This window comes from Neophocaena asiaeorientalis, unplaced genomic scaffold, assembly GCF_003031525.2.
Source record: "Neophocaena asiaeorientalis asiaeorientalis breed wild unplaced genomic scaffold, Neophocaena_asiaeorientalis_V1.1 scaffold254, whole genome shotgun sequence".
Taxonomy (NCBI): Eukaryota; Metazoa; Chordata; class Mammalia; order Artiodactyla; family Phocoenidae; genus Neophocaena; species Neophocaena asiaeorientalis.
In genome coordinates, this window is record NW_020174705.1 from 2709235 (window position 1) to 2728977 (window position 19743).

At 48.0% G+C, this 19743-nt stretch overlaps 1 protein-coding gene and 3 non-coding genes across 4 annotated transcripts; all 4 read left to right on the plus strand.

Moving 5' to 3' along the window:
• The first annotated feature begins 544 nt into the window (after positions 1 to 544).
• TRNAK-CUU (transfer RNA lysine (anticodon CUU)) lies at positions 545 to 617 on the plus strand. The gene has a single exon. It is a non-coding gene; the product is annotated as a tRNA-Lys (tRNA).
• An 877-nt stretch (positions 618 to 1494) lies between these two features.
• On the plus strand, positions 1495 to 1566 carry TRNAP-UGG (transfer RNA proline (anticodon UGG)). The gene has a single exon. It is a non-coding gene; the product is annotated as a tRNA-Pro (tRNA).
• A 5077-nt stretch (positions 1567 to 6643) lies between these two features.
• On the plus strand, positions 6644 to 6716 carry TRNAK-CUU (transfer RNA lysine (anticodon CUU)). The gene has a single exon. It is a non-coding gene; the product is annotated as a tRNA-Lys (tRNA).
• An 11241-nt stretch (positions 6717 to 17957) lies between these two features.
• On the plus strand, positions 17958 to 18828 carry OR1F1 (olfactory receptor family 1 subfamily F member 1). Its single transcript, XM_024759551.1, is given in 2 exon segments — positions 17958 to 18185; positions 18187 to 18828. Coding segments are annotated over 2 exon segments (870 nt in total).
• The last annotated feature ends 915 nt before the right edge of the window (positions 18829 to 19743 follow it).

Sequence of the window (19743 nt, forward strand, 5' to 3'; positions counted from 1 at the left end):
ACAGGCGGGCCTCAGGCGGTGTCAAGGCCCAGAGAAAGACCGGATTCAACTCAGCGACTGGCACCATCCAGGATCTCAGACTAACTTTTGGGGTTGGGGTTGAGGGCAATGCGTGCAGCTGAAAACGTCCATGATCTGGAACAGACCCTGACATCTTCCTGAGCCAAGACGCGACTTTAACCTAGATATTCAGCAGCAGCATCTATGTGGGCCCCCTGTCATTTTCGGGCCGCAGGGCCGCGAGTCCCGGGATCAGCTCGGGCGCATCAGCCCTGAATTTTGTCCACGCCGCAGGGCTTCCGGCGGCTGCTGAGCCGCTGGCCGTTCGTCCGTCCGTTGGTCAGTGAGGCGCGCCTCACCCCCAACCCGGCACAGCTGCTCCTGGCCTGTAGACGCTGAGGATTCCAGGCAGTCTAGACCCACAGAATGCCCTGAGGGGACTCCATGTCCCTGCTGACCCCGGGACCTGCCCCATCCAGTCATTTGGGAATGGTCCACAGCCAGTCAAGTTTGAAAATTTGGCCGTAGTCAACCAGCCACAGTTGCCCGGCTAGCTCAGTTGGTAGAGCATGAGACTCTTAATCTCAGGGTCGTGGGTTTGAGCTCCATGTTGGGCAGGCTTTTTGGCGCCTATTGTGGATTCCGGTCCCACATGGATTGGTTTTCTGCTCCCAGCTGTCCACTCCCGACTAAAATGTGCCCTGTTGGAGGCACAGTGAGCTGAAACACACAAATTCCTGCTCACCAGAGGAATCCGGGCTGGGTCCTGCCCTCGGAGTTGTCTGCTCCTTTGTAGAGGGTGGGGCCTCTCATGGCAGCTTCTAGACTCTCAGGACAAGGCAAGAACCAATGCTCTTTAAGGCCGACAAGGGTGTTCCTCCTCGGGGAAAACTGTCCCCAATTAAAATACAAGAAAGTGTGAAAACCTGGGCTCCTCCAGGAATTTGACCCTTTTGTACCTAATCGAGAATCATACCCCTGGGCCAATGAACCATTCCACCTAACCTCCTCCTCCTCTCGCTCAGAGACACTGCTCCGCTGAGGGAGAATTTGATCCAGGTGTCTATCAGGCAGGTGTCGATCAAGTAGAGGAATATAGGGCTGTTCAGTAGTTCCAGTGTCTGTTTTGCCTCCCTCCCTGATGAGGCCCAGGAGTAGATACCCGCGACTGGTCCCGTGTGGGGCCGCTTGCGGGCGGGCTGTTCACCCTGGAACAGGGCTGCGAGTCTCCTGCCTCCATGTGTAATAGGAAAGCCGTGGTTTTAGGGGCCTCCCGAGAACGGAGAGCCGCAGCTGCGCGGTCTTCCTCTGGCTCCCGCCGCACTTGGAGCAGATAATCTAACCCTCGATCTGAAATCTGACAGCGGCTGCGAACCCGCGAACCCACAGAGTCGGCTTCACAGGTGCGCAAGCTAACAACTGAGCTATCGGGGCGAGCTTTACATAAGTCACCTGTAGAAGGGCTGAGAGAGAAAAGAAAAAGGCTGATGCGGTGGCTCGTTGGTCTAGGGGTATGATTCTCGCTTTGGGTGCGAGAGGTCCCGGGTTCAAATCCCGGACGAGCCCTACTCGTTTCCCGAGTTCAAATCCTAACAGCGCCCTTTCTTTTTCCTTTCAGCGTTTTCAGCGGAGGACGGAAGATCGACCAGTGGAGGCGTCAGGGAGATGCAGACGGCTTCCTCTGAGAGTGGGATCGGCGCGCAAAGGAGATGACTCCGGCAAACAGCGAAGGAAAGTGCATTATTGGTTGCTCTAGGGGTAAACGTCTTATGGCTCGGGATGGTCGCTGCTCAAGTCGCAGGTGAGCCCTACTCTTACTTAAAGTTGCGTTTTAGTGGTGGGGAGAGGGAGGGAGAGAGAGAGAGACAGACTCCCGGGCTTCCGTGGGCAGAACTTCAGTGTTGGGTCCTGCGCTCGGCCCCGGGGCTTCCCAGATGAGAGAGCGAAGAAATGGCGCCACAGATCCAGAGGGGTGGGGGAATGGTTGAACATCTGGGAAGGACATATCGACTGCAGAGCGTGCCCCAGAACCCGACCCCCGACTCCTGGACTCGGCTCTTGCTGTTCTGAGGGCAGCGTCCTCTTGCTGCCCAACAGGACCGGAGGAACCTCCTCCTCCTCCCCTTTGGTGAGCTGGGAGGGGCATCGGGACCCGCCCAGGTGTGGGGTCTGGTTGGTGAGCTAACATCCGAGGCCAGGACCGTAGCTGGCCGGCTGATTCAGTCGGTAGAACAAAGCGACTCTCAAAGTCAGCCTCTCAGGTTGGAGGCTCCACGTGCTCGCTTTCTTGGTTTTGATCTCACCTTGGCGGGAGCTGGGAGCGGAGCCGGGAGAAGCGGGAGCAGCGAGGGGAGGCAGAGGCGGTGGTGGCCGTTTCCTCCGTGCACTCCGCAGGGGTTTGGTGAGCAATTACTGGGTGCCAATACTTGGGGGTTCGACTTTTTCCAAAGCGAGCATCCCGGCGATCGCGGCCCAAGGACCCTTCGCGCGCCCCCGCCGGCTCTTGAGCAGTCCGCCTGCCCCGCGCGGCCAGGAGCTCCTCTCCGGCTTTGGCCTCGCGGGTCCCCAGCGCGCTCGCGGCTGAGAGGAGGCCAGCAAAGGGACCGAAGAGCGGCGCGGGGACTTAAGGCCTGCCGCCCTTCCTGGCCGGGGGCTCTTTGTCGTCCGAGCACGGAGGAGAGGCGGCGGGGACCACCGCATTGGGGAGAGCGCAAGGTCTGCTGCCTGCTTTGTCGGCACAGGGAGCGCTGGGTTTTCTCCCTGCCCGTGGGTCCTGGAACTCTACACTTCCCGGTGGGTCTGAAATTGGAATCTCTTCTTCGAGCCACTTCATTGGCCTTGTCGGTCCCACCCCCGGGGTGTCACAGCGTCATAGGGGAAAGCCAAAGAATGCAGGTCGAGTGGCTCGTTGGTCTAGGAGTATGGTTCTTGCTTAGGTTGCGACAGATTCTGCGTTCAAGTTCCACACGAGCCCTACTTTTTCCCCAGTTGCGTGTCTCAGCCCCACTCAATGCCACCCACTGTGGTTTAGAAAATTACATTGAGGACCAGTAGCCAAAGCGTCTCCACGAGTCTCGCAACAAGCTACTTTTGTCAGTCCAGGTTCGAGGCACCGAAGACTGGAGAGGTCTTTCCTTCCTCTGTGCATCAGGAGCCCCGTCTTCACCAGCTGGAGGCCTCTGAAACGTCAAGCCTGGGCCCACACTGCCCGGTCAGGAGGCCAAGGCATTAGCCTGGGGAGAAGTGATGGGTTGCTGGCGATTGCAGCTGGCATCCCGAGCCTGCTCCCACCCCAAACCCAGTTGTTCTACCTGGCGTGGCCTGCTGCATCTCTCCTCCTTCCCTGCCTGAGGTCAGGAGGAGTACCGTGGCCCTGGACCCCAGCGCCCGCCAGGAGCCGTGTCCCCTCTGCCCTGTTCTGCAGCTCAGGGGGCTGCCTTCGTGAGGCGCAAGAGGTGGACACCAGGAGCCCAGACACCAAGCACCAGGACCTGCTATCACGGGAAAGTTCAAAATCTAAGCATCTGAAGAACAATAGTGGGTGTGTTGTTGGTCTAAGGCTATTATCCCACGTGGTTACACCTCCACCCGTTGTCCTGCCAGCTCAATAACGTCAAGCAATGGATTCAGGACAACACACACCTTACCACTATCAGAGAATATCTCAGACCTGTGAGTAAGCCTAACAAAACATGTTCGAGAACTCTACAGGGGTGGACGTCTGTTGTGCAGAACCCTGAGGTGGGGATGGCTCCAGGCTCCAAATTCCTACAAAACAGTTGCTCAGTGGGAAGGCACCTTTCCTCAAAGTACCCGGGAGTGAGAGGAAATCGGGAGGGAGGTTAACTCCTCCAGCCTTTCCCACTTCCCCGGGCACACTGGCCCAGGAAAAGTCCCCCGCGCCCCACCATGGGGTCTCAAGTGCTTGCTGGCCGACGCCTTCAGCTTGTGCTGGAAAGAAGAGTGCCATGGGGTGCCAAGAGAATTTGCCGCTCATAGAACCTTAAGGATGGTTACGCTGGAGAGGAGGAAGCAGAGAAATGGGTGGCAGAGGGTCTTCCTTTTTGTTTGGGATGGTGAGGTTTTGTGCCTTGAACCAAGGATCATGAATAATCCAATGCTGGGAACTTGAGGACCAACTGGGGTGGAGGGAAATCAAGTAGAAAATTTAGTTTAAAGTGACCCATGACTGGTAAGTAGTAAACAATTTTCTGTAGAGAAATACACTTTTATTCTAGATCTCACAGGATTCCCCACACAAGGAAAATGGGCTACTCACAATGAAAAATATCAAGGAAACGAGGCATCATGAGCAACAACCAATGAACAATAGACAATGAAAATAAAACTGGAAAGATTTCAGATGCTAAGATTATCAGACACAGACTATAACGCAACTATCTCTACCATGTATAAAGACATGAAAGACAATAATGAAAATATATTTGAGAACAGGAGCTCTGTAAAATGCTTTAGAAGAATGAAACAGGACTAAATTTTTCTAAAATTAAAGTATGCAAAAAATGAAACAAAACTCAATAGATGTATTAACAGTTGGTTTAAAAAGATGAGAAAAATGGTAAACTAAAAATAGGTCAAAATAATACAAAAAACCCCTAAAATATCCCATATGTTTACAAATTAAGCAATACACTTCTAAATATTCCATAGGTTAAGGAATAAATTACAATGGGATTTAGAAAATACTTAGAAATAAATGATGATAAAAATACTACATACCAAAACCTTTAAGACATGGATAATGCAGTAGTTAGAGGGAAATTGATAGCCTTAGATGTGTGTAATAGAGAAGACAGGTTGAAAGCTAATGACAAGAAGTTAGAAAAAGTACAGAAAAAATAAACTCAGATAAATTAGAACAAGGGAAGAAATGATGAAGAGATGAATGTAATGAAGTTGAAAACAGGCATACAATAGAGATTAATGACAAATCTTGGAAGGCAGGTCTTGGAAAAAGCTAATGTTATTGATAAAACTCTGCAAAAACTGGTTAAGAAATAATGACAGAAGACACATATAACCTATATCAAGGAATGACTTTACACTTATTGCATAATTTAAGAAGATAATAAAAGCATATTCTAAACAACTTTGTAAAAATTTAGAAAAAAATATATAATTTTTTGAATTATAAAACATGCCTTAATGGAATCAAACTGGAATAAAAAGGTAAATGATCTTAAAACTAATAAAGTGAATCAATAGTCAAGTATTACCCTCCAACGAAAATTCTTGACCCAGATGGCATCAGTGGAGCACGCTAACAAACATTCAAGAAATAAAATTTTAGTCACACACAAAATGTTGCATAGAAGAGGGAACCTCTGAACACATTTTATGAGGCTAGTGCTATTCTGATAACAAACTAACCATGGACAGCATGAAAAAGACATTTAAAAGCACATAATCTTGCTCATGAAAATAAATATAAAATCTTAAAATATTAGCCAACCAAATCTTACGAGATGTAAAAAGAATAATATGTTACAGCCAAGCTGAATTTATCCTAGGGAATGCAAGGTTGATTTGACATGAGAAAATTGGGAAATGTATTCAATAAATTCAGGGGAAAGTATCTGATACAATCCAACTTTCATTCATGATTTTTTAAATTCTTAGTAAATTAGCCAAAGAAGGAAATACCCATAACTTCTCAAATTATCTACAAAATACTGCAGCAAATTTCATATTTGTGGTGAAGCCTTGAAAACATTCTCTTTGAGGTTAGAAATGCAACAAGGATGCTGACACTCTCTACTTCTATTGAACATTTTATTGGAGACAGTGGGTCACCACACATGTGGGGCTTCCCTGGTGGCGCAGTGGTTAAGAATCAGCCTGCCAATGCAAGGGACATAGGTGTGAACCCTGGTCCGGGAAGATCCCACATGCCGCGGAGCAACTAAGCCTATGCGCCACAACTACTGAGCCCGCGTGCCTAGAGCCTGTGCTCCGCAACAAAAGAAGCCACCGCAGTAAGAAGCCGCGCACCGCAACAAAGAGTAGCCCCCGCTCTCCGCAACTAGAGAAAGCCCGTGCGCAGTAACGAATACCCAACGCAGCCAAAAAAAAAAAAAAAAAAAAAAAAAAACCACCTAAACATGTAACTACCATATGACCCAGCAATTTGGGTATTTATCTCAGAAAAATGAAGACTATGTTCACACAAAAACCTGTACACGAGTGTTTATAGCTGTTGTACTTGTAACAGCCAAAAAAACTGGAAATAATCCAGAGGTCCCTTAAGGGGTCAATCGTTAAACTAACTGTGGTACATCTCGCCCTAGGTTTTCACCCTTGGCGCCGCTCCCTCCGTCCCCCTACGCCCAGTTGCTTATCCCTACACCCGACGTCAGGTGGGCCGGGTGGGCATAGGGGCCAAACCGGGTTCCCTAGCTACTGGGTGGTGAGGGAAGTCCTGGTCTAGAAGCACCCTTGTTGCAGCAGGGAGCGTCGGGGGCGGGGGGTGGAACCTGTGGCGGGGAACCTCCTGTGAGGCCCAGGAAGCTTTGGCAGGTGACCCGCCCCTGGTGCCCTCATCTAAGTCATTAACTATTCTAGGGCCCATCACCTTCGCATTACTCCCCATCAACATGTACAATGAGAACATTAGTTTTCGGGTGCCCGGCTAGCTCAGTCGGTAGAGCATGAGACTCTTAATCTCAGGGTCGTGGGTTCGAGCCCCACGTTGGGCGAGCTCTCTTTCTAGTTTGGACCTTTTGTTTGGAGTCCTGAGAAACTCAGCAGGTAGCGACTAGTAACCAGGATACCACACCTGGGGGAGTGGCTTTTCCAAGCAAGGCGTTTCTGTGACCTGCCGTCAAAAGGCACTCAACGCAGGGCAAAAAGGCACTCAACGCAGGGCAGAAATAGACACAGATGTAGAGAACAAACGTATGGACACCAAGGGGGGAAAGTGGCCAGGGGTAGGATGAATTGGGAGATCGGGACTGACATATATACACTAATATGTATAAAATAGATAACTAATAAGAACCTGCTGTATAAAAAATAAATAAAATAAAATTTAAACGATTAAAAAAAGGCACTCAACGCTGCCCTGCCGGACCCGGAGTTCCTTGCTGGCTTTTACCCCAGTGCAGCCACAAGCGCGCTCCCGGCTGCAAGGAGTGTTTGCTAAGTGACCTAAGGGCCGGGAGGGGACACACGGATCGCTGGCCCTTCCGGGCCTGTGGGCTTATTGTTGTCTGAGCGCTGGATCCACCAGATTTGGGTCGGGGGGTAGGGTGCAGGGGCCGCTCCCCTCTTTGTGGGCATGGGGAGCTCTGGGGTCCTTGCCTCGCTCACTGGTCTTTGAGCTCAACACTTCCCGGCAGGTCTGAAATTGGAACCTCCTCCCCACACCACTTCACTGGCTTCCCTGTTCCACATCCGGGACGCCAAGAAGTCTTAGAAGAGAGCCAAAGGGTGTGCTTCGCGTAGCTCGTTGGTCTAGAGGTACGATTCTTGCCTCGGGTGTGAAAGGTCCTGTGTTCAAATCCCGGATGTGCTCACTTCTTTTTACACAAAAACAGTTCCTCTGTAGAGATTTGGGAACTACCTGAGGCCCCAAACCTTGGGCGTCGAACCCAACACTGCAAGAGAGAATTAGAGAAAATATTTCAAAGCCTCAATGTGTCTCCAGGTGCTTTTAAAATTTTAGTAGGAGTCTTGGCGGGGGTCCAGTGGTGCGGACATCCCGGTTCAGGGCGCTGCGCCTGGGGCTTCGATTAGGTTAAGGCCGGTAGGGGAGAAAATCCGTGAGAGGCAACAGTCTCCCAAAGTCACATAGCTTTCAGGGTTCAAGTCCAGCAATTACTCCAGTGAGACTCAAACATCCCTGCTAAGTGTCCAGTAACGTATCCGCCGTGACTACCCAGCTGGGAGGATGGATGAGGCACTTAGAGACGGCGCCCCAGGCCTTCCTCCCCTTTCTTTATTCTCTTTTCTTCCTCCTCCTCTTCTCTCTATTTCCTTGTTACCCCTCACCTGGGCGCTCCCCGGTCTGCCCTGGTCCCGCTGTCCCAGATCGGGAAAGGGTTCCTGGAGCCCGAGTGGGGTAGTCCTGGGGTCCACGCCATCAGGACAGGTATCCTGTGCCCCGCTCTGGACGTCAGGCTGTGATAGTCCCCTTTTTTGGCGGCTGGGGGTCCCGGTGGTGTTTGACTTTGACCCTTAAGGAATTCCAATCCCAGAGAGCTGCTTTCCGTAAAGGGCGATGGTTCCCCACTTTTGGAGCAACCGTGGGCCGGGGTCACCCCTCAGGCCAAATCTCCTCTTTCTTCCAGAGTCTACCGCAGAACTCCAAGGCTGACTCTTGAATTAGATTTCCTGGGTGGGGGGGGGGCGGGGGGGGGGCGGGATTGGGCTTCCCTGGTAGCGCAGTGGTTAAGAATCCGCCTGCCAATTCAGTGCACACGGGTTCGATCCCTGGTCCGGGAAGATCCCACATGCCGGGGAGCAACTAAGCTGTGTGCCACAACTACTGAAGCCCGCGCGCCTAGAGCCCGTGCTCCGCAACAAGAGAAGCCACCGCAATGAGAAGCCCGCAAAGAAGAGTAGCCCCTGCCCGAGGCAACTAGAGTAAGCCCGCGCGCAGCAACGAAGACCCAACGCGACCAAAAATAAATAAAATAAAAACATTTTTTAAAACTTTAATTTATTGGTTAAAAAATTATTAACAGCTTGAAGGAAATTACAAAGAAAAATACTCCGGCAGAGAGCTGAGGTTTCCAGTAACATGAATGTGCGGGGTTTTGGGGACCAATCCTCTCGCTAAAAACAACTGAAAATGTTGGATATTAAAAACAAACAAACTTCAAAGCAGTGAAGAGCTTGTTTTGGGGAAAGTAAAGAAATTCCGGGCCCAGTTTAAATGGATGTGGAAAACCAGAGGGATGCTGGAGTCCCAAAGCTGCGGTCGAACCAAGGACTCTTGCCAATACCGGCAAACACGACCGCTTCTAGACCAAGGCAGATTCCTCCTTGAATCTGTCACCCTCAAAGATGAGTATGTACAGAAACACACCCGTCCCGTCCCAACGGGCTGCCAACTGCTTCTGGAAAGCGTGTTGCCTGGGGTCTGCTCCTCCTCCCGCCTTCTGCTAGAGTACAATCGATTTAAGAGAGCCTGCGCCGAGACCTCGCGCACCCAGAAGACGAAGCACACCCCCGGAGCAAGGGGGCCGCGTCTACAGCGTCCTAGCTCCTCTCAGTGAAGGCCGCGTTCCTCCAAATTGGTTCCTGTGCAGTCTTGGGGGTGGCGGTTCCAGCAGCCCTCCCGCCGCTTCATCCGGGCCTGTGCCAGACTGCCAGGACCAGCCGGACAAAGGAGATTAGAAGACTGAATCAAAGTGTGTTCTCTGATTCTGTCCTGGATTTTTTTTTTTTTTTTAAGCCATAAAGGATGTTATTGGAGGAAATTCAAAAATGGACTGTGCGTTAGACAATCTTGTTGCTCCAATGATAAAAGATACATTTGGGGTGGGGAGGTGGCGAGAGGAGTCTCTGAGGTACCGGGAGCTCTCCTGGGAGGAGGGCTTTTACATTTGGATAAATTACAAGCCTTAGTGAATAAAGAAGGGTGGGTTGCGAGGAAAATTGCAGGGGTGTGTCCAGATACCCGGGACTTCGGCTTTGTATAACTCCATGGGGAGGGGTTTGTTCTGGCTCTGGGCCTGGAAGAGCGACGTCCGGTGTAGAACATTCTGCGCGCCCCCAGTCTCCTGTACGTAGGCCAAGCCCTCAGTGACAGCCCCCTGCGCAGGAGGCTGCGGAAGAGGCTCTGACTTCCGCCTGCGGGTGAGCCTCGGAGGGTGTGGAGGGGTCTCCTCCCCTTGCGCACGGTGTTGGTCCCGCACCATCTTCCTCCAGCCCTGAGCTCTCCCGGGTCTTCTGTCCAGCCGGGGCCCGGGAGGACCGAACATTTATCACACACACTGCAGTCGGTGGTCCGGCCCAACACACCACTGATCCAGCCAGGGTCCCTCACTGCTCGCTGAATCTGTCATCCGGAGGAGAATCCAGGGCGTTCCGGAGCTTGGGACTCCTTCTGGAGGAACCCGACAAGCCAGATTTGGCGGTGCCAGCGCTGGAGGAGCCACAAAAAGGCAGGAGAGCGCGGCGGGCGGCGAGTGCGCGGTCTGCACAGGAGCTCCGCCAGGATCGGCAGTTTCTGTTTTGTTCACGACTGCGCTCCTAGAGACTTGGATAGAGGTTGGGACGTTGCAGGGATTCAGCCAAATTTTGAGTACTCAAGCCAATTCCTGGAGCATTTTCTAGCCAGTGCTGACGAATTATTCCTTCTTCTCATATTCTCAGGAAAACTTTTAGCAGCCACCCCAGTGGCCTAATGGGTAAGGCACTGGCTTCCTCAGCCAGGGCCTGTGGGTTCGAGTCCCACCTGGAGTAGTATGAGGAAGCGCTCTATCTTTAGGTGGAGGGGCGAGTTTTGGGTTACAGACACAGAGGCAAATGGGTCTTTATAAAATTCGAAGATACGCCACTGACCATAAGGGAATGTGAGTTAAATTTACAGATGTTTACTTCGAAAAGAAGGGAAGGAGAAAGACTGTGTACCCATACACCTTAATGGAAAAAATGTGTGGTTTCACCCTGTGTTTTGGAAAGCAGTCTGGTATACACACCTCTTTGATCCTCTAATTCCACTTCTGTAACAGACAAAACTACCGATGTAGGAAGTTTTATTGCAGCAGTTTGGTAAACAATAAATAAAAGGCAGAGGGGAATGACCATGGAATACATTTTGCTTCATTAATAGTGTTCAACCTCAAAAAAGAACGTTCAGTCTATCCCGGTTGACTTGGAAGATCCCGCTATGAAAACCGTATATGAGCCAGTTCTTGTAAAACAAACGGTAACTCCCAAACTGCAGTTGTCCCTGCATGACTGCCCAAGAAAGAATCGGGTGTGGAAGGGCCGAGAAGGGAAGGGGAGGAAAAAAAAAAGAGAGACTAGCAAAATGCAAAAATATGCCGGTCAAAAGGTAAACAGAATATGTGGAGAGCAGACGTTGCACCTTTGATATGTGAATGTAAGAATTGAATGGGCGCTTATGGAAGAGTTGGAAGTAACGTGGGCCAAAGATAACGTTGACTTTATCTAGGTTAGGACTGTGGGTGATTTTCTGCCTGGATTTCTGTTATTTCAGTACAGCTACTTTTGTGACTTTTTATAGTCCCTCCGCGGTGAGAAAGGGCCCTGTGTCCTCGGAAGCATCATGCTTCTTTTCTTTACTTTACTTTTCTTTTCCTTCCTTCCTTCTTTCCTTCCTTCGTTTCTTCGTTCCGTCCTTCGTTCCTTCCTTAATATCTAAAGAGGGCAGGGCAAGTATCCGTAGAAGGGAGAGAGAATCGCCCCTAAAAAGACACCTACCGCGGTTCATATTTGTCTGCTCCGTTAAACTGCAGGCGTCGAGCCTGGTGAGGAAGGAAACAAAAATGAAAAGCAGCGACTTCATCTGATCCGGAATCCGGCCCCCTTTCTTCCTCTTTGTTAAAAATCCAATTTGTTAACTGCTGTACCCTTAGTGCCTGGTATACATTAGGCGCTCAATAAACACTTGAGTGAATGGATGACTCTATTAGGCGAGTGGTCTCTGGTATGTTGGGGCGCCTTTGGGCGGGAAGACGGGAAGACGAACGGTCCCAGCTGGAAGGAGCAGCCCGGCCCGGTGGGTTTCGTCGACTCCAGGCCCGCGGAGTCCCGGCTCCACCCGCTGACCAGGAGACCTGGGTAAATCCCACTGGGCTGCTGTGAGCTTCTCCTCCCACAGGAGGTGTCAATGGTGTTCCCGCTTCATCCTCAAGGTCATGCCAAGTAGTATGTACCTACTCCTCTCTAAAAATACGCATTGCCCTGGTGTATCCGGGTAGCTCAGTTGGTAGAGCATGAGATGAGACTCTTAATCTAAGGGTCGTGGGTTTGAGCTCTACGTTGGGCGTGTGCCTTTTTTCCTTTGCACCGTAGGCGGCAGGGAAGGGTGACAAAGCCAGGATCCCCCTTAAATACATGCCCAGTAGGTGTCTTTGAATGAAAGGTTTTAAGTTTAGCAAGACTTAGAAAGATGATATCTATAATACTATATCAATAAAAAGAAGGACAACCAAGAAAACAACAATAACAGAAAAAAGAATACAAAAGGACAACCAGATAGAATGTGCCTCCTGAGGGGATCCTAGAGGCAGCAAATGTCACATTTGTAATTTTAAAATTTCTAGTAGCCCCATTAAATTTTTTAAATGAAATTAATTTAAATAATATATTTTATTTTAACCAGTTTATTATTTCCCATGTAATAATATACAAATTATCAATGAGGTGTATTATAGTCTCAACCTTAGTACTTTTGAAATCTTGATTCAGATGGTTCTCTTTGGTGGGGGGCTGTCTGTGCACTGCAGGGTGTTTAGCAGCATCCTTGGCCTCTATCTGCTAGATGTCAGTAGCCTCCCCATAGTTGTGACAAACAAAAATGTCTCCATACACCGTCCAAAGTCCTCTGGGAGGTAAATTTGTTTCTGGTTGTGAGCCACTTGTCTAGAGAATTGAGGGCATAAATATTGGTGCAAACAGTTCACATGTGGGATCGACAGGAGGGCTGGCTTGGCACAGGGCCAGGCATCAGGGCCAACTGGAAACTCATCCTGAGATGGCCAACCCAGAAGGCAGCCTGGTGGGGTCAGGAAATAGGCTACGTACAGTGGACTGCACAAATAAGTTAATATATTGAGATTAATGTGAGCCGTATTTCTCACTGGTGGAGCTGGAAAGAGAGAGGGCTTCAATAAATCCTGTGGTGTTGCGTGGAACTGGAGGTATTAGTGATGTTATTTGATAACTTTGTAAATGCTGTGTTGCTGGTAAAGATGGTTGGTGGTAGTGACTTTATAAAAGCAGTTCTTATATTGGTATATTTTCCTGCCTGCAATTAGTATTTCCTAGTTGTATAATTTTTCTATATTTCTTAACTGGCATTATTCTGTAAAGAAGAGATTTTCTCCATGAACACATGATGAACTTCAGATCATTTTAAAAAGACAGAGTAAATGCTAAATTCATTCCCTTAATTGTTAATTTTTCACCTTCAGTTATGGCAAATTACCTTTAAAATTCTCTCTTTTAAAGATAGTATTAATATTGATTCACAGATTGTAATATATTTAATATTTTATAATTACTTACAATTATTATTATTATTTTTTGATTTGTTTTGTTTTGTTTTTGGCCATGCCACGCAGCTTGTGGGATCTTATTTCCCCAACCAGGGATTGAACCTGCACCCTTGGCAGTGAAAGCACAGAGTTCTAATCACTGGACCACCAAGGAATTCCCTATTATTCTCTTTGATGCTTAAATTATTCCAAATTTAGCCAGTGGGAGAGCCCTTTCAAGCTAGCATCTTTGTTCCTTTTTAAAAATCTGTTTATTCACAAATCTTTAATTTGAAAAATTTCAAGCCTGAAGAAAAGTTGAAAGAATAGTACTTTAAACACCATATATGGATGGATATGGTGATACATATGAAAGTCATCTGCATGTTCACATTGGACTTTGAGCATTTCCTTATTTTCTGGCACACACATAATGTCCTAGACTCACTTTGGTTTTTTTCTGCCCAGATCTGGAATCAGCCCTTTCTCTAAGGAATCCAATTTCCTTTTAGTAGGGAATGGCATTTGGAAACCAAGATCTGGGTGCTAGGTGTGCTCAATGATACTGGGTTGTCATTAATTACAGTTTTTGTTTTTGTTTAGTTCACCTTAACTTTTAAAATAGCTTACTGATTTATTCTTGTGTCTTAAGTGTTCCTTCTCCAATCCTTTGCTCAACTCAGGTCAGTTGATGGATTGACTCTGGTGGATCATGGTAACTCGATTTTTTAAAAATTAATTAATTAATTTATTTTTGGCTGCATCGGGTCTTCATTGCTGCGCGCAGGCTTTCTCTAGTTGAGGTGAGCGGGGGCTACTCTTCGTTGCGGTGCGCGGGCTGCTCATTGCGGTGGCTTCTCTTGTTGCAGAGCACAGGCTGTAGGCTCGCGGGCTTCAGTAGTTGTGGTTTGCGGGCTGTAGAGCACAGGCTCAGTAGTTGTGGTGCATGAGCTTAGTGGATCCGCCGCATGTGGGATTTTCCTGGACCAGGGCTCGAACCCAAGTCCCCTGCATTGGCAGGCAGATTCTTAACCACTGCACCACCAGGGAAGTCCGATAACTCGAATTTTTTAGTTCCAGGGCATTCCTTCCCATTTCCATTTTTTGGGATCTGTTTGGGAAACTCCTCCCATCCTCCACTTAGTCTTTGTGATAAATGTCCATCACTGAATTCCCACACGGAATGGACTGGGGTTATGACCCAGGATAACCAGAATACCCCACTTTCCCATCAGGATTGTTGGTTCCGATTTGGGTATATGATCCAAAAAGGGATGATCACAGTCTTGCCTTACAACAGTGCCAATAAGCAGCGGTAGAGAGAAGTTCTATGTGCCCTGTGATTGCTAGTCTGAGAGGATGTGAGTTCAGAGACACTGGTGGCTGCCTTCTTGCCACATGGAGAGTTAGTCTGTAGAATGAAGTCGAACAGAAGCAAACAGAGTAGAGAGATAGAGAAATACTGGTCCGGGTGTCATTACTTGGGTCCCTGAATCTAGCCCTACCTGAAACACACAGGCTTTGCATGAAGAATTTTGGACTTTGCAATTACATCAACCAGTAGATTCTATTTCTCCTTAAGCTGATATGAGTTGGTTTTCTATCACTTGCAAACAATTGCTTTACTAATCCAGTCACTATTCTCCCCTTCCTCCCCAGATCTTTGATGATTTTGTGTGGGGAGCGGTTGGCCTATTTTTGGAGATGGAATGGAGAGAACTTGATCTCATAACACATGTCTGATGGAGACATGAAGTCTCATTACAGCCCTGAGATTCTTATTTTGAGTTACTGGGAGGAGGTTAAAGATATTTATTAAGATGCTATAGTCAGCATGGGGAATATATTGTTTATAAATAACCCAAAGTGGAAGAATTAGCTAGAGGAACACTCTGGTTTCCAGAGGAGATATTTTTTAGGAATTCAATTGCCACTTCTGACCCAGGTGTGTGGTTTTTATGAGTATCTCTTCAATATTATCAACTCAGGAAAGTAAACTTTGCAATGCATAAGATCAAGACCTTTATGGGCACCTTAAAGCCAGATCTTGCCTTCAGAACAACTAGAGTGATACATAATGGACTCAGGAATTCTCGGTTCCTCATTGGCACCCATGTTCTACCAGCTTATAACTGAACTCAGCAATGGTTCCTATTTCTACCTCATTTACCCCCAAATTAAAATATAGAATAAAAGACTTGTCAACTGGTCCTTTATAAAAATGACTATTGAGGGCTTCCCTGGTGGCGCAGTGGTTGAGAGTCCGCCTGCCGATGCAGGGAACACGGGTTCGTGCCCCGGTGCGGGAGAATCCCACGTGCCGCGGAGCGGCTGGGCCCGGTAGCCATGGCCGCTGAGCCTGCGCATCCAGAGCCTGTGCTCTGCAACGGGAGAGGCCACAACAGTGAGAGGCCCACGTACCGAAAAAAAAAAAAAAACTATTGACATATGAAGATAAACATGTGACACTATTTCCAAATTATATTTATGCAGAATACAGATGATTGAGCAGAGAGCAAAGGATATAAATATCACTTAATACCTTTTTAAAGAAAATATTTATTCATTTAGGCTGTGTCGGGTCTTAGTTGCAGCACACGGGATCTTCCTTGCAGCATGCGGGATGTTTTAGTTATGGCATGTGAACTTTTAGTTGTGGCATGCATGCAGGATCTAGTTCCCCAACCAGGGATGGAACCCAGGCCCTCTACATTGGGAGCGCAGAGTCTTACCCACTGGACCACCAGGACAGTCCCTCACCTTTAACCTCCACCTAGTGGACATGGTCCTAGCCCAGTGCATTGATGAGGATAGGGGTCATGAGGTATTTAACATAAATTACATATTTAATTTGCACAACTCTACAAGGTGATTATTATTTCTCCTCTCTACAGATGGTGAAGTTTTGTAATTCTGTGAAGATTGATAGCTTTCTCAAGGTCATACCACTGATAATGTGGGTCTGGAATTCAGCACAGATCTGTGTGAATCCAAAATTTAACCCCTATCCAGCTTCATGTGTATTTCCCAACAAGATTGGGTGGGGGATAAAATATAGAATTGTGCGTCCTCTCTAGCAGAAGGGTTGTGGCTAATGATTACCCCCAAGATTGCATCATTTCCAATGTTGCCAAGTCCTGAAGCAGCAATTATGTAACTCTGAAGACAGATCTTTATTATCAATGCTGGATCCAAAAAAAGCCCACAGAGGAGAAGGGACAATTACTCTCTGCTTTCTCTAATGAGGCTCTCAGGGAATATAGCCTTAGTGCCCATTGAGGCTCCTGTAAAGAGCTGGCCCTACGATACCCCAAGCATCCTTCCAGCACCGAGGGCTGAGTCTGTGCACCCCAGCCCCTTGTTCATGCAGACTTAGCCTGAAAAACCCAAAGACAAGTCCCTCTCCCTCAGACAAATAATCTCTGGCCAGGTCTAGAAAAGTGAAACAAACCTGGGAATTCTGGGGACCGTGAAAGACTGCCATTCTTCTTGAGTAAGAGACGGATCAGTGAGACTCATCAATAAACCCTTGTTAAGGGGTAAATCCTTAAGGGGGCACTCCCCGCTACATATTCCTTTTTTTTTTAACTTTTAATTTTATATTGGAGTATTGTACGGTCCGAAAGGATACATGCACCCCAGTGTTCATTGTAGCACTGTTTACAATAGCCAAGACATGGAAGCAACTACATCTTGCGTTTAAGTGGCACTATAGAAACAGTTCTGAGATCATCAGCAGTTTCTCGAAATTGCCCAGGCATGACCAGTGTGTGTTATCTGTTTATGAGGCCCTGAAGTGTGGGGAAAACAAATTGGCAGGTTTCTGCCCATACTTCTGGGTCACTTCCATTTTAATTTTACAAGTTAGTCTTAAGGAGCTCAGTGGACATAGCCAAGGAGGGCTGGCTCAGAGCTCTGTAAAGTGCTCTGAAAATGTGAGCGCAGGAATCAGCAGTAGCAATTCTATCATTACCCACCTGGGAGCAGTTTTTTTTTTTTTTTTTTTTGCGGTATGTGGGCCTCTCACCGCTGTGGCCTCTCCTGCTGCGGAGCAACAGGCTCCGGACGCGCAGGCCCAGCAGCCATGGCCAACGGGCGCAGCCGCTCCACGGCGTACGGGATCCTCCCGGACCAAGGCACGAACCTGCGTTCCCTGCATTGGCAGGCGGACTCTCAACCACTGCGCCACCAGGGAAGCCCCTGGGAGCAGTTTTTGTTTGATCACTGACATCATCCTCAGAGCAGACATGTTAGGAATGTGTAACAGCTACAGATTAGAGATAAGGGAAGTAAAAAATATTCTCAAAGGCAACACCACTGATGATATCAATGGCATCAGTACCCTGTATTAGGGTATATGCTTAGTACGTCAGTCTCTATGGTAACCATTTACACATGTGTTCTCCAGTACTCATAAATATTAAAGTCTCTATTAATATTCCTTTATCTATAGTGTTTTTGATACTTACTTAAAAAAATACATGGTTATGGTAGAAAGTTTAGACATATAAAGGATTTATGGACAAAACCACTGTCACATTCTCTCAGTGTCCTTCTGGAGGTACTGCACATGCATAAGGAAACTGCCCTCATTTTGCTAATAAAGGAGGCACAAAACACACAGGAAGCAAAGTGCTAATGCCTCACCTCTGTCACATGGCCTTTCTCCTTGCAATCTTCTTAATTGCCCCATCTTGACCATCATTTTCCAGGCTTTTGAATTTTTCCTGCTTTGTCTGCCTCTGGACCCAGGCTCCCAGCCCCATGAGAGAGACAAACCAGTCGAGTGTCTCTGAGTTCCTCCTCCTGGGGCTCTCCAGGCAGCTCCAGCAGTAGCAGCTCCTCTTCCTGCTGAGCATGTACCTGGCCACGGTCCTGGGAAACCTGCTCATCCTCCTGGCCATCAGCCTGGATTCCCACCTGCACATCCCCATGTCCTTCTTCCTCTGCAGCCTGTCCTTCGTGGATGTCTGCTTCTCCTCCACCTCTGTCCCCCAAGATGCTGGCCAACCACATACTCAGGAAGCAGACCATCTCCTTCTCTGGGTGTCTCATGCAGATGTATTTTGTTTTCATGTTCGTGGACATGAACAATTTCTTCCTGGCCGTGATGGCCTATGACAGCTTTGTTGCTGTATGCCACCCCTTACACTACTCAGCAAACATGACCCACCAACTCTGTGCCCTGCTGGTCACTGGGTCATGGGTCATTGCCAACTTGAATGTCCTGTTGCATACCCTGCTGATGGCCCAACTCTCATTCTGTGCAGACAATGGCATCCCCCCCTTCTTCTGTGATGTGACCCCCCTCCTGAAACTCTCCTGCTCTGACACACACCTCAATGAGGTGATGATTCTGACTGAGGGTGCCCTGATCATGAGCACCCCATTTGTTTGCATCCTGGTATCATATATCCATATCACCTGTGCTGTCCTGAGAGTCCAGTCCACAAAGGGAAGATGGAAAGCCTTCTCCACCTGTTGCTCCCACCTGGCTGTCGTTTCCTTCTTCTATGGCACCATCATTGCTGTTTATTTTAACCCTTTATCCTCCCACCCATCTGAGAAGGACACCACAGCTACTGTGATGTACACGGTGGTGACCCCCATGCTGAACCCTTTCGTCTATGCCTGAGGAACAGGGACTTGAAAAGGGCTCTTGGAAAAGTGGTTGGCAGAAAAACGTTTTCTGTCTGAGGAGAGAATCAAAACTGAGTCTCATCCAAAGCAAATTTATTTTTTATCAGTTGAGTATCAGCTGAGCTGTTTTGTCAAAGACAGTCTGAAAACAAACATATTTATATTGTGCTAGAAGACAGTCACTATTTGTGGATCTAATTCACCTGTAACCTTGTTGCATCTACCCAGTAACGAGACATCTTTTTAATGACTAAGTTTTGAATTATTTTACACCCACATCCAGTTTTTCCTTTTTAAGTGGTATGTTTAGAAAGATACATGCTCCACATATTTTTGAATATTAGAATCACCTGCAAGCTATGATCCACTGATGTCCAGGTCTCAACCCTGACCAAATAGATAAGAATCTCTGGAGGTGGGGCCCCAACACTGAGATTTTTTAAATCTCATGATTCTACTGTGCAGTCAGGATGGAGAATCACTGGTCTATTTCATCTTATGTGTTTTCTGTCATGGTCAGTCATAAAGATTGGGTCACAAAAACACTCACAAGGTTAGTTTTGAGACTCAGATAAAAGAACAACCGAGTAAAATATGAGGACTAAAGTGGATAGTGATATTTCAGGTGAGACTCAGAGGCCCAGGTGGACTTGTGGCTCAGAGCATCAGAGGTGAAGCAGCGCAGAATGGGGGAAACCCTCTGTGAGCATCCTGATCGGTTGTCCGATCTTAGGGGGCGGTGTCAGCCGGGCAAGTTTTGATACCAAGAATACAAATCAACATTTGCTATTCCTTCTGTGGGAACCAATTCTCCCTGCTTTCTTCTCTGGTTAGCAACCCCTTCCCATACATTCAAGAGCCAAGTCAAGTGCCACCTCCTCCTCCATGAGGCCTCCTGATTCTCCTGGTT